Source organism: Piliocolobus tephrosceles, chromosome 9 (assembly GCF_002776525.5).
Source record: "Piliocolobus tephrosceles isolate RC106 chromosome 9, ASM277652v3, whole genome shotgun sequence".
NCBI classification, from domain to species: domain Eukaryota; kingdom Metazoa; phylum Chordata; class Mammalia; order Primates; family Cercopithecidae; genus Piliocolobus; species Piliocolobus tephrosceles.
Genome location: NC_045442.1, coordinates 70,483,561 through 70,510,820, shown reverse-complemented (window position 1 = coordinate 70,510,820; position 27,260 = coordinate 70,483,561). Strand labels below are relative to the sequence as shown.

The 27,260-nt window shown below is 39.9% G+C and overlaps 1 protein-coding gene across 3 annotated transcripts in view; it reads right to left on the bottom strand.

Moving 5' to 3' along the window:
* The window catches only part of ADK (adenosine kinase), a 591,886-nt gene that overhangs the window by 540,771 nt on the left and 23,855 nt on the right, over positions 1-27,260 (bottom strand). For 2 of the 3 annotated variants that reach the window (XM_023204899.2, XM_031936187.1), the window contains exon 2: positions 3,324-3,398. In XM_023204899.2, the coding sequence (XP_023060667.1) occupies positions 3,324-3,398 (75 nt within the window). Of the gene's footprint in view, positions 1-3,323; positions 3,399-25,632; positions 26,027-27,260 lie in introns of those variants that run through there. The other variant, XM_023204900.1, reaches the window with a different exon arrangement.

Below are 27,260 nucleotides of genomic sequence, written 5' to 3'. Positions count from 1 at the left end.
CCTAAGGCTGGGCGCAGTGGCTCACGCCTATAATCCCAGCACTTTGGGAGGCCAAGGCGGGTGGATCAGAAGGTCAGAAGTTCGAGAGAAGCCTGACCTACATGGTGAAACCCCGTCTCTACCGAAAATACAAAAATTAGCCAGGCATGATGGCGCATGCCTGTAATCCCAGCTACTCAGGAGGCTGAGGCAGGAGAATCATTTCAACCCAGGAAATGAAGGTTGCAGTGAGCTGAGATCGTGCCACTACACTACAGCCTGGGCGAAAGAGCAAGATTCTGTCTCAAAAAAAAAAAAAAAAAGACCTAAATAAATGGAAAGACATTCTGTCTTCATAACTTGGAAGACTTAATAGTGTATTTATCTATATATTCAATGTAATTCCAAGCAAAATTCCAACTGTCTTTTTTACAGAAATGAAAAAGCTATCCTCAAAAATTCATAAGGAATTATGAGGGATCTCAAATTAAATAATAATAATAATAATAATAATAATCTTGAAAAACAAAGTTGGAGGACTTACACTTCCTGACTTCAAAATCTACTACAAAGCTACAGTAATCAACACAGGGTTGTACAGGCCAGGCACAGTGGCTAATGCCTATAATCCTAGCACTTTGGGAGGCCAAGGTGGGAAGACAACTTGGGCCTAGGATCAAGCCAGACTTGAGTCTGAGACCAGCCTGGGCAACATAAGCAGACCCCGTTTATATAAAAAAATTTTAAAAATAGCTAGAGATGGTGGTACACGCATATAGTCTCAGTTACTTGGGAAGCTGAAATAGAAGGATCACTTGAACCCAGGAGTTCAAGGTTTCAGTGAGCTATGATTGCACCACTGCACCCCAGCCTGCATGACAGAGCAAGACCCTGTCTCCAAAAAAAACAAAACACACATAGACAAAAACACCAATGTCATACTGGCATAAGGACAGACATATGTATCAATAGAATAGAATGGAGTCTAGAAATTTACCCATATATCTATGGTCACCTGATTTTATCAACAGTATCAAAATCACTCAATGGGGAAAAGAATAGTCTCTCCAATAAATGATATTGAGACAATTGGATTTCCGCATGCAAAAGAATAAAGTTGAACCCTTATTTCATACCTTATACAAAAATTAACTCAAAATTGATCAAATGCTTCAATCTAAGATCTTAAACTACAAAACTCTTAAAAGAAAACACAGGCATAAATCTTTGTGATCCTGGATTTAACAACAGATTCTTACATATGACAGCAAAAGCAAAGCATAAGCAACAAAAGAAAAATAAACTGGACATCATCAAAATTTAAAACTTTTGTGCATCAAAGGACACTATCAAAAAATTAAAGTTAATCCCCAGAATGGGAGAAAATGTTTGCAAATCATATGCTAGTTGATAAGGGTCTAGTATCCAGAATATAAAAAGAACTTTTACAACTTAACAAAAAGATGACAACCCAATTAAAAAATGGGCAGAGAGCTTCAACATTTTCCCAAAGATATACAAATGTCCAATAAGCATATGAAAAGATGCTAACATCAAAAGTTTTCATTAGAAAAACGCAAATCAAAATCACAATGAGACATCATTTCACACCCACTCATATGGCTATAAGTTTTAAAATAAAAAATAAGCTTTGGCAGTAGAGAAACCGGAACCCTTACACACTGCTGGTAGGAATGCAAAACAGTGCAGCTGCTTTGGAAAACAGTTTGGTGGTTTTTCTAGAAGTTAAACACAGAATTATCATGTGACCCAGCAGTTCCACTACTGTGTGTATACCCAAGAGAAATGAAAACACATTCCAACACAAAAGCTTATACATAAATGTTCATAAGAAGCATTGTTCCTAATAGACAAAAAATGAAAACATAAGTGTCTATCAATCAATGAATGGATAAACAAAATGTGGTATATCCACACAATGGAACATTCCACTATTAAAAGGAATGAAGGACTGATATATGCTACAACATGGATGAACTCTGAAAGCATTACATAAGTAAAATAAGCCCAAACACAAAAGGTCATATATATAAACACAAAAGATCATATATTATTATATGGTTTCATTTATATAAAATGCTCAGAATAGACAAATTCATAGAAAAACAAAGTATACTGGTAGTTCCCAGGAGACTGAGCTAGCGGAGGGAATAGTGAATGACTACTTAATGGGTATGCTATTTCATTTTAGGGTGATGAAAATGTCCTGAATTAGATAGTGGTGATGGTTGTACAACTTTGTGAATATACTGGCAGTCACTGAATTGTATACTTTATAATGGTTAAAATGATCAATTTTATGTGACATAAATTTTACCTCAATTTTTTAAAAAGTAATTATTCTTGGGTACAGAAATTGGGGTGTGTGAGGAGGGGGGACCTTGCTTTCTCATCATTAATCTTTTTTACTACTTAAATTTTCCAGATAGTAGTCCCCCCATTATCTGAGGTAGATGCACTGTAAGATGCCCCGTGGGTATCTGAAACCATGGATAGTACTGAACCATATGTATATACATACATATATACATACACACACACACATGTGCTATGTTTTTCCTACACATACATACCTACATATCATACTATGATAAAGTTCCATTTATAAATTAGGCATAATAACAGATTAACAACTAACTAAAAATAGAACAATTATTAAAATATACTGTAATAAAAGTTATGTGGACGTGGTATGTGTCCCTCTCTCAAAATGTCTTATTATACTGTCCTATGGGTAACTGAGACCTCAGAAAGTGAAAACAAGGATGCAAGAGGGGACTTTTGTACCAAATGGCCTCAAATAGGTAAATAAACAAACTGATTTCTCAGCTAAGTTGAAACATTGGAAGTTACTAATAAAGGGGAAACAACAGAGCTTCACGGCCTCTGAATTATATCTTGCATATTCTCTTGTCTTCTCTAATCATCTTTCTTCTCCCATTATAGCTTCTGAGAGGAAACAAGATTGGGCACATTCAGGGTAGAATGTCTCTAGATTATGATACTATTACGGATGTAGTTCACTGACAGTAGTTTAAAATTTGGGGAATTAAATAATTAAGTAAATTATATAAACTTTTCTCCTTCCAAATAATAAGCAAAAAAGTTTTAAGTAAAAATAGCAATGTATATAAGTTTTCCCAAGGAAAATTGTACTCATTTATTCAATAGTTAATGATAGCACACTTGCTATTACCAGACTTAAATTTCCTGAGTTTTCCTTTAATTGAAGACGTTCGGTGATAAAGTCACTTCTAAAGTTTTCATCCATTTTTCTTCAAATATAAGTTCCACAGAGTGCATATGAAGAGTTTAACACTTACTTATCAAGGAAATCTTTGTCCACTACAGCAGAGATGTCAAGCAGAGGATTTCCCATTCCAAAGAGAATATTTTCTCTAAAAAAAACACAAAATACAAGTTAGAAATACTTCTAAAAGTAAGTTGACATGTAAAAAGTACACAAAATAAAAATAACTATCTTCATTTCAACCTGAAAATAAACCTAACATACCAGTTTATTAAACATTTGATTTGCCTATTATATGTAGGACATTTTAGAGGTAGCATAAAGACATTTAGAAAAAAAGATGATTATCAGAGAAAGATGCAAATCAAAACTACAATGAGACACCATCTCACACCAATCAGAATAACTATATATATATTTTTTTTGACATGGAGTTTTGCTCTTGTCGCCCAGGCCAGAGTGCAATGGCATGATCTCAGCTCACTGCAACCTCTGCCTCCCAGGTTCAAGTGATTCTCCTGCCTCAGCCTCCTGAGCAGCTGGGATTAAAGGTGCCTGCCACCATGCCCGGCTAATTTTTGTATTTTTAGTAGGGATGGGGTTTCACCATGTTGGCCAGGCTAGTCTCGAACTCCTGACCTCAGCTGATCCACCTGCCCTAGCCTCCCAAAATGCTGGGATTACAGGTGTGAGCCACCATGCCCAGCCCAGAATAACTATTATTGAAGAGTCAAAAAAAAAAAAAAAAACTCAGATGTTGTCAAGGTTGCAGAGAAAAGGTAATACTTATAAACTGTTGATGGGAATGCAAATTAGCTTAGCCCCTGTGAAAAGAAGTTTAAAGATCTCTCAAAAAACTTAAAATACAATTACCATCCGACCCAGCAATCTCATTATGGGTATATACCCAAAGAAAAATGAATCATTCTAGGCCGGGCACAGTGGCTCATGCCTGTAATCCTAGCACTTTGGGAGGCCGAGGTGGGTGGATCATGTGGTCAGAAGACCAAGACCATCCTGGCCAACATGATGAAACCCTGTCTTTACTAAAAATACAAAATTAGCCAGGCATGGTGGTGCACGCCTGTAGTCCCAGCTACTCAGGAGGCTGATGCAGGAGAATCGCTTGAACCCGGGAAGCAGAGGCTGCAGTGAGCCAAGATCATGCCACTGCACTCCAGCCTGGGTGACGAAGCGAGACTGTGTCTTAAAAAAAAAAAAAAAGAAGAATCATTCTACCAAAAAGACATATGTTTATTACAGCACTCTTCACAATAGCAAAGACATGGAATCAACCTAGGTGCCCATCCATGGTAGAATGGATAAAGAACATTCAAAACATATACACCATGGAATACTATGCAGCCATAAAAAAGAACGAAATCATGTCCTTTGCAGCAATATGGATGCAGCTGAATTATCCTAAGTGAATTAACATAGAAACAGAAAACTAAACACCACATGTTTTCACTTTTAAGTGGGAGCTAAACACTGGGTACACAGGGACACAAAGATGTCAGGACAATAGACACTGGAGATTCCAAAATCAGGGAAGACGAGAGGAAAGTAAGAGCTGAAAAACTACCCATTGGGTACTATGTTCACTACTTAGATGATGGGGATCATTACAAACCCAAACCGGTATCACATGAAACACCCGTGTAACAAACCTGCACATGTACCCCCCAAATGTTATTAGGGAGCCCATGGCACATCCTGGAAGAGTCCAAGCAAGAGCCCTATCTACCCTTGACAAAAAATGACTGTGGTAGGGTCTTCACAATGGATATCAGAACTGATACAATTCTTTTATTATGTATCCAAAAAATTTAAATATATGCTAACTTTTTATAGAATGATTTGTAACTTTCACAAATTTAACTGCACATCTTTTCATCTAAAAATGTCTAGCTAAAACTTTTATTCATGTCTTATGTTTCCTATACTTCTTATATTCATGTCTTCTCATGCATATACTTGCATGTTAAATATATAAGGATTCATTTCAGATGCCTACAACATGAAATAAAGCAAAACAAAAACAAATCAACAAGAAATGATATAGTTTTAAATTACATTTAACAGACTTGGAGGAAGTCTGTTTTCCATAAGAGATCACAGTATGGTTCCAATCCAAATAAAAGAAAGAACTCCACCATAAGTGATGCCTTAAACGGAAGCTCATCTAGCAGTAAGAAATGGGCCAGTGAATACTGTTGGATTAGTCTCAATAGGAGACATTCATCTAGTTTATCCAATAAGATTCGTCTCTGTGTAATTTTTCTATTGGTCTCCAGTTTATTGATGATCCGCCTCCCTTTCAGTTGCCTCCAAACCAGCTACCATTCTCACCATTTGGCGACTATCAGTAATATCAATGGACTAGCACACCAGGATTTTTTTAAGAGAATGAGGCATAGCCTATAATTATAATCTGTAATGATTTTTAGAGGATAAAATTACAGTCTCTTATTAACACCACAGATTGAGCAACTATGGCTGAATATGCAGTAAAGAGACATTTGTCCCTTTTCTATTTAAAGAAAGCTGAGTGGAAGAGGGTAAGAAAATACACTAACTTATTCACACTTAAATTGCATTTGTGATCAAAGCAAGTTTAATAAAAAGAAAGTACTTTAAGTGCTTAGAAGGTGAAGGATCAATAGACAAATACAGTAAAACCTAACCATGATTTCACTGGGACTACTCTGCCTGGTTTGTATATTCTTATCCAAACAATAAAAACTCCTAGAACTTGTTATTTAAGAAAAAAAAAAAAAGGATGGGTACTGTTATTGGGCTACTTGGTTTTTTATTTTTATTGGCCCTTTTTATCACCCTTTGCAAGCATCCATTTCAATGTATAGAATCATGTAACCACAAAACTATGGAACATTTCCATCATAGCAACAACAAAAAAGCGTCCTTCTAGCCCCACGTCAATCCCTCTACCCTCAATTTGTTCCCTCTCAGTTTTAAGGAATATAATTGCTATATCTCTTTTTAAGAAGTCAAACCTTTGAACATCTACCGCATTACCAAAATAGTTTATTATACTCCATTTAAAAACTCAGTAAAGATAGTCTTACAGAGAGCCCAATAATTGATTCTAAGAATGAATTACAATTCAAGAGTCAAATAATTCACGTCTGAGTCTCCGTTCTTGAGGTAGCTTGTAGAAAGACTTAAGCAAGCCATCTACCATCTCTGGGCCTAAATGTTAATAATGTTTGACTTGTTCCCAAATAACATTACAATTCAGTTAAGGTCATTTGAAGTCATTCTTATAATAAACTGGAATTGTGTGTCATCTTATCCTTGCTATCCCCCTTCTTTTACCCCAAATTTCCTCACTCAAGAGAGGAATTTTGGTGGAATTGATCCCTCAGGCAAACCAAAACCTAAGTCAATCAGTCCAATATATTTCTCTAGCCTTAGTGATCAGTTCAGAGACTGGTATGTAACCTAAGCCAGGAAAATCAGAATGAACTCAAGATTTTTTTCTATGATGCTCAGATACAGAACATATTTTTCGCTAATAGATATAAATGAAGAAGGTGCTAGAAGCCTTAAAAACCTAATGACCTCAAGGTGGCTGCCTTGGGATAAATTTGACACCACAGAAAGCAGAGTGTGAAAACTAAAAGAAACCAGGTCATTAATGAAGTTGTTGGACCACCTAATTAAGCTTTACCTGAAACCTATACTCCATCTGAACTTTTCTGTTTTTTGTTTTGCTTTGTTTTTTTAAGTACAGGGGTACAAGTGCAGGTCTGATACGTAGGCAAACTTGTTATGGGGAGGCTGAGGCAGGTAGATGGTTTGAGTCCAGGAGTTCAAGGCCAGCCAGGACAACATGCCAGAACCCCACCTTTACAAAAAATTGGCTGGGCACAAGTGGTTCACACACGTAATCTCAGCACTTTGGGAGGCTGAGGTGGGCGCATTGTCTGTGCACAGGAGTTCGAGACCAGCCTGGGCAACATGGCAAGACTCCATCTCTACAAAACTACAAAAATTAGCCAGGCGTGATGGCACGTGCCTATAGCCCCAACTACTAGGGAGGCTGACGTGGAAGAATCCTTGAGCCCAGGAGGTTGAGGCTACAGTGAGCCATGAGTGTGCTACTACCTCAAAAAAAAAAAAAGAAAGAAAAAGAAAAATATAAAAAATCGAGCCAGGCATGGTGGTGCACACCCATAATCCCAGCTACCACGGAGGCTGAGGTGAGAGGATCGCTTAAGCCTGGAAGGTCCAGGTTGTAGTAAGCTGTGATTACGCCACTGCACTCCAGCCTTGGGTGACAGAGTAAGACCCTGTCTTAAAAATAAATTAACTAAATAAAGTAGCACATAAAAGATATCTTCAAATAGTAACTTAAGTAAAAAAGATATAATTATTTTCAAAAGCCAATAAAACTTTGCTCATGTCACGTTTCTCTCTCTCTCACTGCACATAACTGAGATTATAATGGCTAGTTTCTTACATACAAATACATACAAACTAGTGTCCAGCCCAGGAAATACTATGCCCTTCTTAAATGATGAACATACTATATGAATAAGCATTTATTTTTATCTTGTTCTACTAGAATGTGAACAAGATGACGTTTAGTCTATAGCCAAAAACTATGACTAACCCATACTGGGATTACTTTTTGTTCCAAATGTTAGCAGTATCTTTTTTTGGAATGGACGCTAGGTTGAGAGATACTGAATAATCTTTTTTTTTTTTCTGGGGGGGAGTCAGTAATTTTATAAATGTCTCATAATTTAGGCTTGCAGCAAACATAAACCTACACTGTAATTATTATTTTGTTGGACAGTCAACACATTTTATACTGACATATATATTAGAGTAAGAGTTCCTGAGAAAATGTTTTCTTGGCTATTGATATATTAATGTTTGAATGTTGATTAGCCCTCTCACTAACAGAAATGTTTAGTTTAGTTATGCTGCCAAAATAAACACTAACAATGACTGCCTTTAACTGTTCACACCAGTCATCTTCTCTTTCAATCCAGAAACCTCAGCTTTATATGTGACTCTTCTCTCTACATCAACTAGCCCCGTCTTGTTAGTAAGGACATCATCTTGGTTTTATCAAACACTTCTTGTACCTGGATCTCCCACAATATACCCACTAGCACCAGGCCCTCTACAGACATTGTCTGAATTTCTACATTGTCAGCAATTTTTTTAGCCACAATAAATCCTGCACATTATCACCAAAATCATATTATTTTAAACAATTCTAACCATAATATTTTTCCACTTAAAATCTACCTAGCTTCTGATTATTAATAGGATAAAATCCAAAAGCATAATATAAAGGACATTGAATCTAGCTCAAACTTACCATATTTCATCATATCTAAGATGCCATTTATTCATAAAATAATCCCAATTTCCGATGGTGATGCAAAACACAATCAGCTGTAAGATGTATGCCAATTTCAGAGTTGTTAAAATGGGAAGAAATGTGCACATTAAGATCACAATTCAGTAATTCTTTTTTTTTTTTTCACAATTCAGTAATTCTTTAGCCTTACCTCTCACCATTCTAATATATACAACCTATTTTAATCATAATGTCTTACTATTATTTGAATAAGACTGCCTGTAAAGTCCTTCTCCTACTTCCTTTGCCTGGAAAACTACCATTCATCTTTTTAAAATTCCCTATATGCTACCGGTCTTGGGAAATTTTTCCTGATCGACTCCTACCCAAGGGCTTCCACATAAGATATACAAGCTGCCCCCAACATCACTCAAGAGTGTTGTTAACAATGTAGAAAATGGCTCCTGGTACTGTGTATCAAGGCACTGCATCCCTCCCCCCCAAAGATTTATTCATTCCCTCCTGCTCAGTTCTAAAAGTCCTTTGATGAACTTTTTAGTTGATTTTAGGGGTTGCTTTGAACTTTATCTTAATCAACTGATCTTAATCACCTACACAAAAAAGGGTAAAGATTTTTTTGAAATCTTATTTACATTTGTATACCCAATGGCTAGCATACGATAATTCCATGGGTTTTGAGTGATTCTGTGATTATAGGTTCTGATCTTTAGTTTCTTTCTCTTTTTGAGACAGGCTCCTGTTCTGTTGCCCAGGCTGGAGGGCAGTGGTGCAATCACGGCTCACTGCAGGCTCAACCTCCCAAGCTCCCCCACCTCAGCCTCTCAAGAAGTTGCAACTATAGCCACCATGCCCAGTTAATTTTTTTGTTTTCAGTACAGACTGGGTCTCCCTCTGTTGCCCAGGCTCATCTCAAACTCTTGGGCTTAAGCTATACTTCTGCCTCAGCCTCCCTAGGTTCTAGGATCACAGGTATGCAACCCAAGATACACCTTTATAAAGACATAGAAGTTTTGAAAATAAAAAGTTAGCAAAAAGACACACCATGAAAACACTAATCATAAATTACAGTGGCTATATTAATATCAGACAAGGTAAGTTTTAAAATATGGAGTATCACCAGATACAAAGGGATTTCATGAAAATAGGTCAAATCATCAAGAAAACATAATAATACTAAAGATAACAATACAAAGTATGTACACACCAAATAAAATGGCTTCAAAATACTTTTTAACATACTTAGAAACAAAATAGGCAAATACATAATCTTAGTTCAGCACCCTTCTTTCAGTAATTAGTAAAACAGGTAGACACACCAAAAATTAAAGAATCACACTACACATTATTTATCCTAGAGGAAGAAAAACTTAAGTGCACAGAGAAATCTGTACACAAATGTTTCTAACAGATTTATTTGTAAAGGGAAAACACTAGGCCAGCCATGGTGGCTCACACCTGTAATCCCAGCACTTTGGGAGGCTGAGGTGGAAGGATCACTTGAGGCCAGGAGTTCAAGACCAGCCTGGGCAACATAGTAAGACCTCATGCCTACAAAAAATAAAAATAATTAGCTGGGTGCAGAGTGCATGTCTCTAGTCCTAGCTCCTCAGGAGGCTGAGATGGGAGAATTATTTAAGCCCAAGAGGACTGTAGTGTTCAACAATAATGCCAACACACTCTGGCCTGAGTGACAGAGAGAGCAAGACCATATCTCTTTAAAAAAAAAAAAAAGGCCGGGCGCGGTGGCTCAAGCCTGTAATCCCAGCACTTTGGGAGGCCGAGACGGGCGGATCACGAGGTCAGGAGATCGAGACCATCCTGGCTAACACGGTGAAACCCCGTCTCTACTAGAAAATGCAAAAAACTAGCCGGGCGAGGTGGCCGGCGCCTGTGGTCCCAGCTACTCGGGAGGCTGAGGCAGGAGAATGGCGTGAACCGGGGAGGTGGAGCTTGCAGTGAGCTGAGATCCAGCCACTGCACTCCAGCCTGGGCGACGGAGCGAGACTCTGTCTCAAAAAAAAAAAGAAAAAAATGGCCGGGCACAGTGGCTCACGCCTGTAATCCTAGCACTTTGGGAGGCCGAGGAGGGCAGATCATGAGGTCAGGAGTTCGAGTCTAGCCTGACCTAGTGAAACTCTGCCTCTACTAAAAATAGAAAAATTAGCTGGGCATGGTAGTGTGCACCTGTAATCCCAGCTACTTGGGAGGCTGAGGCAGGAGAATCACTTGAATCCAGGAGGCGGAGGTTGTGGTGAGCCAAGATCGCGCCACTGCACTCCAGCCTGGGCAACAGAGCAAGACTCCGTCACGAAAACAGAAAAAGAAAAAAAAAAATGGTAAAAATCTGGAAACGTAATAAATGCCCTTCAACAGGTAAACAGGTAAACAAACTATGGTACACCCATAAAAGAAAAGCAATAAAAATGAATGAACTATGACACACACAACAGCTTAAACGGATCTCAAAGGCATTGTGCTAAGTGAGAAAAAAGCCGTATCTACGGGTTACATACTATATGATTCCATTTACATAACACTCTCAAAGTTACAAAATTACAGTGATGGAAAACAGATCAGTAGTTGCCTGGGGTTAGGGTTCAGAGAAAAGCATAACCATAAAGAAATGATATGAAGAAATTTCTTTGTGGTAACAGAACAGTTTAATACCCTGAATGTGGTAATAGCTACGTGAATCCGGACATGATAAAATTTTATAGAACTATACACCACCACCTCCTCAGTTAAAAACAATATATACAAACTGGTGAAATTCTAATAAAGTCTATAGTCAACTTCCAACTATTGTATAACACTGAAATCAGCTTCCTGGTTTTGCTAACACACTACAGTTATGAAAGATACATCATTGGGGGAAGTTGAGTGAACAGGGCACAGGAACTTTCTCTACAATTTTTGCGATTTCTGTGAGTTGTATTTCAAAAGAAAAGGGAGGAAAAGGATATAAAACAGATATATTAAAAATGTTTAGGCCAGGTGTGGTGGCTCACACCTATAATCTCAGCACTTTGGGAGGCCGAGGCAGGAGAATCACTTGAGCCTAGGAGTTCGAGACCAGTCTGGGCAAGATCCTGTCTTTGTATTTTACATAGTGAGACCCTGTCTTTATATTTTAAAATAATTTTTTTAATGCTTAAAAAACAAATTAGGGTGACATCATTGGGAATGGCAGAGTAAGGACCTCCAAAAGCAACAAGAACACTGGAAAAAAAAATGTCAAAACTTGGGCCGGGCATGGTGGCTCACACCTATAATCCCAGCACTTTGGGAGGCCAAGGCGGGCAGATCACAAGGTCAGGAGTTCAAGACCAGCCTGGCGAACATGGTGAAACCCCATCACTACTAAAAATACAAAAATTAGCTGGGCGTGGTGGCAGGTGCCTATAATTCCAGCTACTCTGGAGGCTGAAGCAGGGAAATCGTTTGAACCTGGGAGGCAGAGGTTGCAGTGAGCCAAAATTACACCACTGCACTTCAGCCTGGGCAACAATGCAAGGTTACATCTCAAAAAAAAAAGTCAAAAATAGACTTTTTCAGAACTCTGAATACTAACCAAAAAGTCTGCAATAATCCAAGGAGCATTTATTCAAAAAAGATGGCTGAATCTCAGAAAGAATAGCAAGCTTTGTGGCATTTTAACATGCCCTATTCCCATGCCCCTCCTCCCAGCTCCAGGCTAGCCCTGAAAAGCAGCAATCCACAAACCATGGAATCCTGGAGCCTAGCAGCTAGTGGAGGTGACAGAACAGGGCTAGAGCTCCTTCAAAGTCCCATTTTCAGAGCAAGTTATTATTTGAGCTGACTAGCAATTCCCTGAAAAACCCCACTCCCAAGACTTCCCAATATTTAACCTGATTCAGAGCTTGCCCATTGCTAACAGCCTTTTCCCCCAAGGTATTTATTTGTCAAAAACAATCAGCTACAATTGCTTAACATTTCAGCAACCTGAAGCAGCTGGGACAAACAAGCTAACCAAAAAACACAAAAGGAAAAGGAGAATGAGATGTCCATAGGGAGTTTTGAAAAGTTCTGAAATTCCTACGACTCTGGAAGGCCACAAGAGTGTGCCCAGGCCTATGGGCATGCTCAAGAAAGACCTGAGAAGGCCCTAAGCATGAAGCTCAGCAAAAACAGGAAGTCAAGGCTATGGATGAACCGGAAGCCTGGTTGAGTGATGAAAGTGCGCTCCAACAAGCACACAGAGCCTCTCAGCAAAGACCGGAACAGTAACAAGTATTGACAAGAATGTGGAGAAACTGGCATCTTCATACATTGCTGTTGCAAATTATAAAGTGATTCAGCCACTTTGGAAAATAGTTTGGCAGTTCCTCAAAAAGTAAACATAAAATTACCACATGCCCCAGCAATTCTACTCTTAGGGGAAATAGAAACACAGAACAACACAAAAACTTGTACATAAATGTTTATAGCACCATTATTCATAATAGCCCAAAAGTGAAAATAACCCAAATATCTCTCAAGTGATAAATGGATAAATCGTGGCATATCTATACAATGAAATATTATTTCGTAAGAAAGAATGAAATACTGATACATGCTGCAACATGGATGAACTTTGAAAACATACTTGGTTAAAAAAAAAAGCCAGCTACAATAAAAGCCAAATATTATATGATTCCACTTAGGAAATGTTCAGAATAGGCAAATTTGTAGGGACAAGGTAGATTAGTAGTTGTCAGGGGTTAGAGGGTAGGGAGACATGAAGAGTAACTGCTAACAGGTATGGATTTTCATTTTGGGGGACAAAAATGTTCCGGAATTAAATAGTGCCGATGGCCATACAACCTTGTGAATATACCAAAAACTACTGAGCTGTGCAATTTTTAAGTGGTGCATTTTACAGTAACTGAATTATATCTCAGTTAAATAGTAACAAACACATAAAACTATCTGACCTAATTGATAAATTATATAGAATACTAAATTCAATAACTGCAGTATACACTGTATTTAATAAAAGATACATAAAATATCTACACTGAAAACCTCAAAATATTGCAGAGCAGAATTAAAGACACATGTTACACTCACCAAATCAGACCACAGGGTAGGCCTTAAAACTAATCTCTGTAGCTATCGAAGAATTAAAATCATAAGCAACTTATCATTTACAGATATATGGTACAAATATGTACACAATATGTCAACAACACATCCCCTGAACACCATGTAAAATTGAAAATAGCTAGAATATCCCAAATATTAAGAAATTAAACAAACTTGTAAATGACCTGTGGTCCAGAAAAATCACAATGGAAATAGAAATTAGAATTGCACACATCGAAACTGTATGCTGCAGCTAAAGGAGTACTTAGAAGAAAATGTTAATTATGTAAGAAATGTACATTAGAATGACTACTGGGGGTTAGCAAAGAAAAAACAATAATAATAAAAGAAACGTGGCTGGGCGTGGTGGCACTTTGGGAGGCCGAGGTGGGTGGATCATGAGGTCAGGAGTTAGAGACCAGCCTGACCAACATGGTGAAACCCTGTCTCTACTAAAAATACAAAAATTAGCCTGGCGTGGTGGCGGGCGCCTATAGTCCCAGCTACTCAGGAGGCTGAGGCAGAAGAATCGCTTGAACTGGGGAGGCGGAGGTTGCAGTAAACCATGATCGTACCACTGCACTCCAGCCTGGTCGACAGAGCGAGACTCTGAATGAATGTATGAATGAATACATGAAATGAAATGCACATTAGAGAACAAGGAAGGTTTAAAACAATAAACTTCTAACTCAAAAAAGGTAGAAAAAGGAGAGCAAATCAAATCCAAAAGAGTAGAGCAAGGTGGCTGGGCGCAGAGGGCAGATAATGAGGTCAGGAGATCGAGATCATCCTGGCTAACATGGTGAAACCCCGTCTTTACTAAAAACACACACAAAAAATTAGCCAGGTGTGGTGGCGGGCGCCTGTAGTCCCAACTACTCGGGAGGCTGAGGCAGGAGAATGCTGTGAACCCGGGAGACGGAGCTTGCAGTGAGCCGAGATCGCACCACTGCACTCCAGCCTGGGCGATAGAGCAAGACTCTGTCTCAAGGGAAAAAAAAAAAAAAAGTACAGCAAGGAAATTAAAAGAGCAGAAATACATTAAAATAAAAAATACATAACCAAAATAGAAATTCAACAAAACAAAATCTGGGTTTTTGAAAGATTAATTGCTAAACTCCTAGCAAAGCTGATCCAAAAATTCAAAAGAAGTACCAACATCAAGAATGCAAATGGAGAAATACAGCAGTTCATACAGGCAATAGCAGAATATTAGGAAATTTTATGAACTTTATAACAACTCAACAATTGAGAATAAATTCATTTAAAAATGCAACTTCTCAAAACTGACACAGGAAAAAGCGAAGAACCTGAATGCTTATATATCAGCTAAAGTAATTAAACCTGTAAAAGTAATTAAACTAATTTAAAACCTTCTGCTTTTTTCCGCAGGCCCACAGGGCTTCACTGATGAATTCTATCAAAATTTAAAGTAACAATACCAATCTTATAAAGCTACAGTAATTAAGACAGTGTGGCATTGGCATAAGAAGATACAAATATATCAACAGAATAAAACAAATCCAAGAAAAGACCTATAGCTATCTAATCAATTAATTGAGAATCCTTTTGAGAAACCTTTACATGATAGCAAAAGATTAGTAAGACAGATCATAGGCCTAAATACAAAAGACAAAAATATAAAGCTTCTAGAAAAAAACCATGAGAGAATAGTTTCACAAGCTTAGCAGAGGGTAAGGAAACACTTCTTAGAACAGAAAAGGTAATACCATAAAATAAAATAAATCAACAAATTCAACTTGCTCAAAATTTAAAAGTTCTGCTCTCAAAAGACATTAAGAAAATGCAACAACATAGCTCAGACTAGGAGAAAATACTTAGAGAAAGTGTGTGTGTGTGTGTGTGTGTCTGTGTGTGTAAAATCTGAGAAACCTGGCAAATAACTTGCATTCAGATATAAAAAGAACTCCTACAAATCAGCAACAAAAAGACAACCCAATAAAATAGGGTTGTAAATAAAAGTTTAATAAAAACTTGTACATAAATGTTTATAGCACCATTATTCATAATAGCCCAAAAGTGAAAATAATCCAAATATCTATCAAGTGATAAATGGATAAATTGTGGCATATCTATACAATGAAATATTATTCAGTGATAATATTTCAGAAATGAACTGACACTTCAAAATAAAAGATAAGCAAATGGCCAATAATCACATAACTATTAGCCATCAAGGAAATATAAACTAAAACCATGAAATACAAGCACACACTCATGAGAAGGCCTACATTTTAAAAATGCCAAACATTGTGAAGAATGTGGAAAACTGAACTCTCATAAAACAACTGTTGGGAATGTAAAATGTGTTAAATTTTCCATTTTGGAAAAGTTTAGTGGTTTCTAAAGTTAAACATAAATCTACCCTAGTACCCAGCAATTTCACTCCTAGATATTTACCCAAGTCCACATAAAGATATATACAAAAATGTTCATAGCAACTTTATTCATAGTAACCAAAAACTGGAAATAACCCAAAGCCTATCAATAGGCAACTTGTTGCTACACACATATAATGGACTATTACTTGGCAATAAAAGGGAAAAACTACTGATACACACATCAAAATGGGTAAATCTCAAAAATATTATATTGAACAAAAGTAATCAGACACAAAATACTCCTTGCTATATGATTCCATTTATGTGAAGTTCTAGAATAGGCAAAACTAATATCTATAGTAAAAGAAGTACAAAAGTGGTTGCCTGGGTGAGAAGGCGGACAGAATTAATTAAAAAGAGGCTGGGTCGGGCACAGTGGCTCACACCTGTAATCTCAGCACTTTGGGAGGCCGAGGTGGGTGGATCACTTGAGCTCAGGACTTCAAGACCAGCCTGGGCAATACAGCAAGACCCCCCCACCCCCACCCCACTCCCCCGGCATTGTTACAAAAAAAAACACAAAAAAAAAAAAAAAAAGCCAGGCATGGTGGTGCACATCTGTAGTCCCAGCTACTTCGGGGACTGAGGCAAGTAGATGGCTTGGGCTGGGGAGGTCAAGGTTGCAGTGAGACGTGTTTGCACCACTGCATTCAAGCCTGGGTGACAAAGTAAGACCCTGGGGAAAGAAAAGGAGAAGGGAAAGGGGAAAGGGGAAGGGAAGGGAAGGAAGGGAAGGTTGATCTGACTTTATGTAAATTATACTGAGAGAGCCAGGCACAGTGGCTCATGCCTGTAATCCCAGCACTTCGGAAGGCTGAGGTAGGCAGATCACTTGAGGTCAGGAATTCCAGAGCAGCCTGGCCAACATGGTGAAACTCCGTCTCTACCAAAAAATACAAAAATTAGCCTGGCACGGTGCACCTATAATCCCAGCTACTCAGGTAGCTGAGGCAGGAGTATCCCTTGACCCCGAGAGAGGTAGGTTGCAGTAAGCCGAGATCAGGCAGCTGCACTCCAGTCTGGGCAACAGAGAGAGATTCTGTTTATTTAAAAAAAATAATAAATAAATAAATTATATTGTTGGCATTTTTTTTTTAAGTGAACAGACTAGGGAAATGTGTCTCTTGGTTATGTAAAGCCAATCCTTCCATATGTATTCTAGATTCTATCCTTCTTTCCTACTCAACATTGATTTCTTCCTTCTGTCAAGCATCATCTATTTTTTCTGCTTTCTATTGGACCACTCTTTTCAGCACATAAATGTGAAAATCTCAAACCCTCCCCACAGAAAACCTCAGCCTAGCATATACTTCCAACTACCATTATTTCCCTGCTGTCCTTTACAGCAAAACACTACCAGTGCTCTATCAAATAGTAAGTTCCCCTAAACTGGGTAAAATTACTCATTTTAAATTCAATTGCAGAAAAGCACATGTGTGACATGACTAACACTTATATAACAATTTTCAACTTAAAATGCATTTTTTGATATGTCACTTCTTTAATATCTTCAAAACACCTATGTAGGATAGGTATTGCTATTATCTCTTTTTAACGGATGAGGAAACAAGAGGTTCCTCAAGGTTATGTAATCACCCAAAAGTAAGATAAATATTCCCTAATTTCAAATCATATGCATTACTGTTCAATATATATTTGTATACTCAGAACTCTCCATACAATAAAAATGTCTGACCAATGAAAAACATCCAAATGTACCCAAAATAGGCCAAAATTCCATTATCTTATGGTCCTAGTTCAAATAACATTTCAACAAACAAAACTTAGTACAACAAAATGATTATAATGCATATGTAGGTGACCAGATAATTTATTATCCAAATGGGACACTTTTGAGAGTAAATGAGACACATTTATGTGTCTATTAATAATTATGTCAGGATAGCCAGGGACAATGGCTCATGCCTATAATCTCAGCACTTTAGGTGGCTGAGGTGGGAGGATCACTTGACCAAGAGTTTGAGGCCAGGAGGTTCAAGACCAGACTGGGCAACATGGTAAGATCCCATCTTTACCCACATCCCCCGCCCCCACATACACACACAAAATATAGCCAGACATGGTGGTGTGTGTTTATAGTCCCAGCCTCTCTGGAGGGCTGAGGTGGGAGGATCACTTGAGCCCAGGAGTTCAAGGTTACAGTGAGCCATGATTGCACTATTGCACTCCAGCTGGGCAGCAGAGCAAGCCCCTGTGTCTACAAAAGAAAAAATAAATAAATAATAATGTCAGGATAACAGGCATGATCCAGAATTGTCCTGGGCAAACTGGAACATATGGTCATCCTATTCATAACCTAGCTTTGCTATTTAAAAAATAAAAATCTCCGCCGGGCGCAGTGGCTCAGACCTATAGTCCCAGCATTTTTGGAGGCCAAGGTGGGTGGATTACCTGAGGTCAGGAGTTCAAGACCAGCCTGGCCAATATGGTAAAACCCCATCTCTACTAAAAATACAAAAATTAGCTGGGCATGATGGTGGGCACCTGTAATCCCAGCTACTCGGGAGACTGAGGCAGGGAGAATTGCTTGAATCCAGGAGGTGGAGGTTGCAGTGAGCTGAGATTGTGCCACTGCACTCCAGCCTGGATGACAGAGCGAGACTCCACCTCAAATAAAATAAAAATAAAATAAAATAATCTCAGACCAGAATGCCAGTTAAAAAAGTAAAAAGTAAAAAATAAAAATGTATATTTATGTTTTATTACAGTATTTTATTAATAATACATTTCATGGCCAGGTGCAGTGGCTCATGCCTATAATCCCAGCACTTAGGGAGGCTGAGGTGGGTAGGTAACCTGAGGTTGGGTTCGAGACCAACCTGACCAACATGGAGAAACCCCATCTCTACTAAAAATGCAAAATTAGCCAGGTGTGGTGGCACATGCTTATAATCCCAGCTACTCGGGAGGCTGAGGCAGGTGAATCGCTTGAACCTGGGTGGTGGAGGTTGCAGTGAGCTGAGATGGTGCCATTGTACTCCAGCCTGGTCAGCAAGAGCAAAACTCCGTCTCAAAAAAAAAAAAAAAGATAGTATATTTCATTACAGGATCAAGGGATCTTCCTGAGTCAGCTTCTCCAGTAGCTGGGACTACAGGCACATACCACACACCCTGCAAATTTTCCTATTTTTTGTAGAGACAGGGTTTTACCATATTGCCCAGGCTGGCCTTGAACTCCTGGCCTCAAAGCGATCCTCCCACCTCGGCCTCCTGGAGTGCTGAGATTACAGGCATGTGCCACCGTGCCCATCAACAGTATTTTTTAAATAACAATTTAAAACCAAGGATGTGGATGGGCACCATGGCTCATGCCTGTAATCCCAGCATTTTGGGAGGCCCAGCACTTTGAGAGGTCAAAGCAAGTGGATCACTTGAGCTCAGGAGTTCAAAACCAGCCTGGGCAATATGGTTAAACCCCGTCTCTACAAAAAATACAAACGTGGGACTACAGGACTACATGTGGGACTGTAGGGACTACAAGTGGGAATACTCCCAGCTGCTCAGGAGGCTTGAGGTGGGAGGATCACTTAAGCCCGGAGGTTGAGGTTGCAGTGAACTGTGTTCATACTACCACACTCCAGCAAGGGCAACAGGGCAAGACCCTATCTCAAAAAATAAAAAAATAAAGCCAAGGAGGTATGAAGAAGTAGGGAGATGTGACTGTCAACCAATATTGCAGGAAAGGGTTAACATTCAAACAGTCGAGAAAATCACTTTGGTTCAAGTTTTATCTTTGACAATTCTGCTTAATGTAGCAATATTGTGGCTGCAAAGATTTGGAGTTAGAAAACCTTATATGCTTTTCTCAAACAAAGATGACCTATTTATAAATAGGACCATTAACAGCTGACAACGTTGCACATAAAAGAAAGATTCCTGGCCGGGCATGGTGGTTCACGTCTGTGATCCCAGCACTTTGGGTGGCTGAGGCAGGAGTTTGAGACCAGCCTGACCAATATGATGAAACCCTATCTCTGCTGAAAATATAAAAATTAGCTGGGCGTGGTGGCATGCGCCTGTAATTCCAGCTACTCAGGAGGCTGAGACAAGAGAATTGCTTGAACACGGGAGGTGGAGGTTGCAGTGAGCAGAGATCGTGCCATTGCACTCCAGCCTGGGCAATAAGAGTATAACTGTGTCTCAAAAATAAATAAATAAATAAATAATAAAGATTCCTGTTTTAGTTCTTCAAAATATTCCATAAATGAAACAATTTCATTTTATTTTAAAAGCTCACTTACCTCTCTAAAAAAATCCCACAGCATAAAAAAAAAAATTGCGCAGTAATGTGAATTTATAATTCTTATTTTAAAAACCCAGGTAAAAATGAGTTTGAAAACTCTGTTTTAAGGCTCTAAAGAAACCAACTCAACAGAGACAGTTTCAATCTTAGCCAGATTTTAGTCTCCATATGAATGTTCTGAGTGGCTTGGCAGATTCTATTGGACATACCTCAAAAAGTTTTGTGTTAGAAGGAAAATACCCCACGACCCCACCCACTGCCCACATAAATTTTCCAATGTAGGCTTTAACCCACAAAAGTGGGTTCCAGAATCATCATGTAAGGCACAGTAATGTCCAGAGTCCCAGAATAGTTGAAGACCAAACCTGACCCATCTGGGCAGACCAAAGAATAGGACTCCTTAGCTCTACAGCAAATACTCCCAAACTCCATTTCCTAGTCTTCCCTGGCACAAACCCAAGCTGTAAGCAATGGCCAAAACCAGACTAGACACTGATGTTAGGAAAACAAGGCAATATTCAGAGGGGAATTTTGAAATAGTGTTGCTCAGTGAAAAATACATAAAGTAGGAGTCAGAAGATCTAAATTCTATCTTAGGCTCTACCACTAGGTCTAAGTAGGACATTTCACTTCACTTTGGACACAAGGTCCAGTATAGAAAAGGAAAAAAAGTAAAATGCTAAGATCCTCTTTGAATCCTGACATTCTACATCTTCCTCTGTCTCCTGAATTTAACTCAGGCACCAACTTCACTATTGGGCCATTTAAAATGACAAAAGCATCAATTTATCAAATCTGTTCTATCATTTCCCAAATGAAGACCAGTAGGAATCTGATATATATAACAAAACATATAAGTTGTTCTCCAAGGACACCTGGCTTCAGAGCCTGTACATTTAGACTCTTAATCAGTAATTAAGTAGTAGAATAGAATACAAATGATGAAATACTATCTCCAGCCAAATTCAAAGATCTTAAGTTAAAAAAAAAAAAAAAGTTTTCATTTAAAATCATTATTTAGGAATTCCTCAGAGTTGAATGCTACACTAGAAAGGGAACTGAACAAGGTATCCAGAGATCTCATATCTAGTTCAAGATATGTAACTGTGTGAACTTAAACACATCACACTATCTCTGGGCTTTAATTCAACTGTAAAATGATAAAATTAGGTAAGTTTGTTTCCTGTCTAAAAATTTAAGATTTAAACATTTTTTCTCACATGACACCATTGTCTAGAGGGCTCAAAGTGCTTTTATTCTATTTTTTAAATGCTTTAAAATTTAAAAGCACCTTTACACTTATCCAGCAACACTGGTAGGACGCATATTAGTATCTCTACTGAGTTACTTCATCAAACAAATGTACAGAATAGAAAAGAGAAATGGGGCTGGGCACGGTAGCTCACACCTGTAATCCCAGCACTTTGGAAGGCCGAGGTGGGTGGATCACGAGGTCAGGAATTCAAGACCAGCATGGCCAGCCGGGCACAGTGGCTCACGCCTGTAATCCCAGTACTTTGGGAGGCCAAGGCGGGCAGATTATGAGGTCAGGAGATCGAGACCATCCTGGCTAACAGGTGAAACCCCGTCTCTACTAAAAATACAAAAAGTTAGCCTGGCATGGTGGCGGGCGCCTGTAGTTCCAGTTACTAGGGAGGCTGAGGCAGGAGAATGGTGTGAACCTGGCAGGCAGAGCTTCAAGTGAGCTGAGATCCCATCACTGTATTCCAGCCTGGGCGACAGAGCGCGGCCCCAAAAAAAAAAAAAAAAAAGGGCGAGCCTGGCCAACATGATGAAACCCGTCTCTACTAAAAATACAAAAATTAGCTGGGCGTGGTGGTGGGCATCAGCTACTCGGGAGGCTGAGGCAGGTGAATCACTTCAATCTGGGAGGTGGAGGTTGCAGTGAGCCGAGATCCCGCCACTGCACTCCACCCTAGGCGACAGAGCAAGACTCCGTCTCAAAAAATAAGAAAGACAGAAAGAGAGAAAGAGAGAGAGAGAGAGAGAGGGAGAGAGGGAGAGGGAGAGAGGGAGAGGGAAAGGGAGAGAGAGAGAGAGAGAGGAGAAATGGAAGATCAGTAACTCAAAAAAGGCTCTCAATTGGGCCCAAGATATTCTAGCCATTGGTCCTCATTGATTTTCAATCCTATATTCTTTCATAGCCATTGCTATGAAAAGAGTCACATAGTACTATATTTAGCAACAATTAAGGGTGGTGTAAAAACAAGAACATTGGACACAAAGTCAGAGTTGGATATCTTGTAATCATTCAGTTTATCAGTAAAAGGGAGTCAATAATACCTACCTTTTAGGCTACTGTTAGACTGAGCACAAAATGGGAGTGTTAACAGAAAGGGGTCCTGATCTAGACCCCAAGAGGGTTCTTAGACATCATGCAAGAAAGAATTCAGGGCAAGTCCATAGAGTGAAAGCAAGTCTATTAGAGAACTAAAGAAACAAAAGGATGATAATTCCAAAGACAGAGCAGGGGTATGGGCTGCTCAACTAAGTATATTGTTATTTCTTGATTGTATGCTAAACAAGGGGTGGATTAATCATGAGTTTTCCAGGAAAGGGGTGATGATTTCTCAGAACTGAGGGTTTCTCACCTTTTTAGACTATATAGGGTAAGGTCTGAACATTGCCATGCCATTTGTAAATTGTCATGGCACTGGTGGGAGAGTATTTTATCATGCTAATACATTATAATTAGTGTATAATAAGCAGTGAGTATGACCATATGTCACTCTCATCACCATCTTGGTTTTGGTTAGTTTTTGCTGGCTTCTTTCCTGCATCCTGTTGTAGGGTCTTTGTGACCTGTGTCTTCTGCCAATCTCCTATCTCATCCTGTGACTAAGAATGCCTAACCTCCTAGGAATGCACCCCAGCAGGTCTCAGCCTTATTTTACCCAGCCCCTATTCAAGATGGAGTCGCTATGGCTCCATCTTGAGCTCTGGCTCAAACGCCTCTGACAGGAACACGTCTGACATCATAATTGCAAAAACTAAAGATATGACATAATTGCATTAAATGTAGTGTTTACCAGGAAATGGCTCGTATCTGTAGGATGACCAGCTCATTGAAAACTATCACTACATAGAGTCACTTCACTTTCAGTGGCCTCCCTGCTCTTCCCCCCAACATCCAGCAGTTGTGTTCTCTTGGTTAACCCTGCCTACTTCTGAACCCCAGTTATCAAGTTCATTGCAGGATAAGAAGAAAGTAAAAGAGTTACTATAGTTGTCTCTCATGATACTTTACAATTTCTGTCCACAGAAACAGCTTTTTAAGGAAATTTAAGTAGTATATTGTTTTCTATAAAGGCACCATGCAGAGCACTAGATCATGGAAATCTGGATTCAATTCCTAACTTTGCCAATGATTTTGCATAAGGCACTCAACTTTTCTTTGTCTCAGTTTCCTCAGGTGTAAAATGTAATAGCTAGTTTAAATAACATCTAAAAGAGCTTTTTCGAGCCATGTTACTATATAGTTCAAGAGTATGTAAAATACAGACTGACATCTCAAGAAACAAGCATAAATAAATTTTATTATCAGTTATCCATCCTTTCAAAACATGGAAAGTAAGGATGGTGTCAACTTTTACATCAGTCTTTTAAAAACAACTATCAACCCCTACATTAAAAGATACATGCTGCTGTCACTTATTAAACAGCAGAAGCTTTAGATTTGGATGTTTCTCCAATGAGACAGGGTCAGGAAGATGACAGTCAATTAAAACTGAATCCACATAACAACTGATTCTTATCACAGAAAGTATTTGACCCCTACACCTAATTAGTAGCTAATTAGTGGGGGGGGGTCTCCATGTTTCAGCACCTGAATCTCCTTCTGCATAATGAGATAAGTACGTTGTCTATGTTAGTACAGAATTAGGCAATTTAGGCCAGTGGCGGTGGCTCACGCCTGTAATCCCAGCACTTTGGGAGGCCGAGGCGGGTGGATCACTTGAGGTCAGGAGTTCGAGACCAGCCTGGCCAATATGGTGAAACCCCATCTCTACTAAAACTACAAAATTAGCCTGCTGTGGTGGTGGACACCTGTAATTCCAGCTACCCGGGAGGCTGAGGCAGGAGAATCGTTTGAACCAGGGAGGCGGAGGTTGCAATGAGCAGAGATCGTGTCATTGCACTCCAGTCTGGGCAACAAGAGCAAAACTCCGTCTCAAAAAAAAAAAAAAATATATATATATATACACAATTATGCAATTTAAGAGACAGACTGTGTCCGAGTTTAGCACAGTTAGATCTTACTGATCCTACTGAGGGTTAGGTTCCCAAGCTATCTCTTAAACACAATGTAGTAAAAATTGCCATTGAGAAGCCCTTAAATCACCAGGACGGGTGGAGTCTGGAAAGCTCATAGACCAAAAATGAGCTTATTTTATTTCTCTTCACATTTTTGTGCTGGGGCCTCCCTTTCTCTGGGACAATAAAGCCCAAGTTCTGCTTTTAAAAAGGCCAGTCAGAACACTGGGTACATAAGGCAATTTATCTCTTTTTATAAATAGTTGAACTAGAGTAAATTAAACAGTCAAGGCTACTGGGAGAAAGCGGACAAGCCCATTATCCTGTCCCCATTAACAAAAAAAGAACCTTCCAAACTGGAAGGGCAACTGGGGGAAAGTCTCCAGTTTCACGGCTTTCGCTACATGCCCAGTATCTCCCAACTCATTTTACTTGTGACTCTCAGATAAAAGGAGTAAAGAAACAAGATGGTACCTTCGGGAACCAGGGTCCTAATTCCAGTCATGAGCAAACATTTTAGAGACACACAATTTCACAACTTGAGGGCAATATACCTGCATCAGAGAAGGGCCAATTTTGCAGGTCTGCTCCCGGCTAACAATGAAGTTCTGTCAGAGGGCATGACACGCAGACATGACACACACTGTGCACGCCACGCTTCCTCCGGCCCTGGGCCGCCCCCGGGGGCGCGGGTGGGGCACATTTTTCATGGGAAATCCACTACACACCCAAGAACGCTCGCAACCCTGGAATCTGGGCGAGGGTCACCTCAACCAAGCAGCGACACACAGGACTCCCCAATGTGCCACAGACCCGAAAACTTCTGAGGAAAGCAGAAATGCCCATATGAAAAGTGCGGAGGGAACCCCCAACACCAGGGGGTCCAGCGGCGGAGACAGGCTCTAGACCACCCGCGAGAAGGGGCGACAGTGCTCAGGCGCTCAGGAGGCTAACGCCCAGCCCGGAGCAGTCGAGGCAGCCGCCCGCTCGTTACCTGACGGACGTCATGGCTTCGCCCTCCTGCCCCACGCCACGGCGCCCGCGTCCGATGCTCTACGTCCGCTCGGGCAGCAGCAGGTACCACAGCAACTGCTTCCCGGCTCAGGCACTCAGCGACTGGGAGCGCGTCCTCACACACCCCGCGCGCGGGCGGCCCCTGGCAAGCCGGCCCCGCGTGCTGATTGGAGGGAGGGCAGGCGCTCCGCCCCGGGCGAAGGGCTGGAGATCGTCCCCAGACGCCGCGGGCCACCGCGTGTCTCGTGCCACCTCGCTGGCGCGCGGGCTACCGAGCTGACTAGCGGGCGCGGTGGCCATCTTGAGTCCTGGTAACAGCGTCCCCGTCACCCCGCAGTTTACAAGGCGAGAGATTGGGTGCCCGCCCCAAAAATGGCCGCGCCTCTGGCAACCGGTTTAGCAGTCACATGGCCACGGTCTACCTCGGCAAGCTCAGGTCCCTTTAACAGCACTTAGGAAAGAGGCGCTGTCAGGGCAGGTCTTCGGGAATGGGATTTAACAGCCAGCAAAATCCATCTGCAAAGGGGGGGAGGAGGGGGGAAAGCAACAGCCTGGGAAGCCTCAGCCTAGGAAAAAATAAAACGCCTGGCAACAGCAGCACAACGTGCTAATTCCAGTCCGCAGCCTTTCAGAGTCAGTTGCTGGATCTGATGGTCCCAAACGTTCCTGAACTTCAGAAACACTTAGAGCAGTTTATTTAATATGGAAAGTGTCACTTTATCAGAATCTAGAAAGAAGGCCTGGACATCGGTATTTTTAGCAAGTTGCCAGGTGAATCAGGTACAGACATAAAATTTTACAGCCTCTGGGCCCCACTCAAGACTATCCTATTTGACACACTTAATTACCTCACTTTTCAGAGAAGCATGCGGGCTATAAAAAAAGAATCTAAGACCATAGGGGGGAAAAGTGGATGGCTCCCTAACTCCTGACTCTAATCTTACAGGTTTAATGCAGTTGAAGGGTTAAGAAACTATGAACCAGTAAAAGGAAAATTAACTCCAACTATGAAAAGGGGAAATCAGTAAATGCTTTATGATCTAAATTGCTTTTCTTTATTGCTTTATTCTCTGTGCAATAATTTTTTTTTTCTTTTTTTATTTTTTAGAGACAGGGTCTCACTACATTGCCCAGGCTGGTCTTGAACTCCTAGCCTCAAGCAACCCTCCCACCTTGGGCTCCCAAAGCACTGGGAATATAGGTGTGAATGACTGGGCCCTGTTATACAATGTTATTAATAGACTACAATATCCAGTGGCATTCACTTACTGACCATCTAGGATGGTGATCAATTTCATATGTCTGAAATCCGTTACATCAGAAGCAACCCAATACCATCAGATATTGAAATTGGCTGATGGGACTGAGGAACTTAATTTTTAATTTATTTAATTTTAATTCATTTAAATTTTATAACTGAAACAATATATTTTTCCATTAAACACAATTGTATTGTTTTGGTTGGACTACATCTCACTTTTCTTTTTTTTTTTTGAGATGGAGTCTTGGAGTGCAGTGGCATGATCTCCAACCTCCGCCTCCTGGATTCAAGTAATTCTCGTGCCTCAGGCTCCTGAGTAGCTGGGACTACAGGCATGCGCCACTATG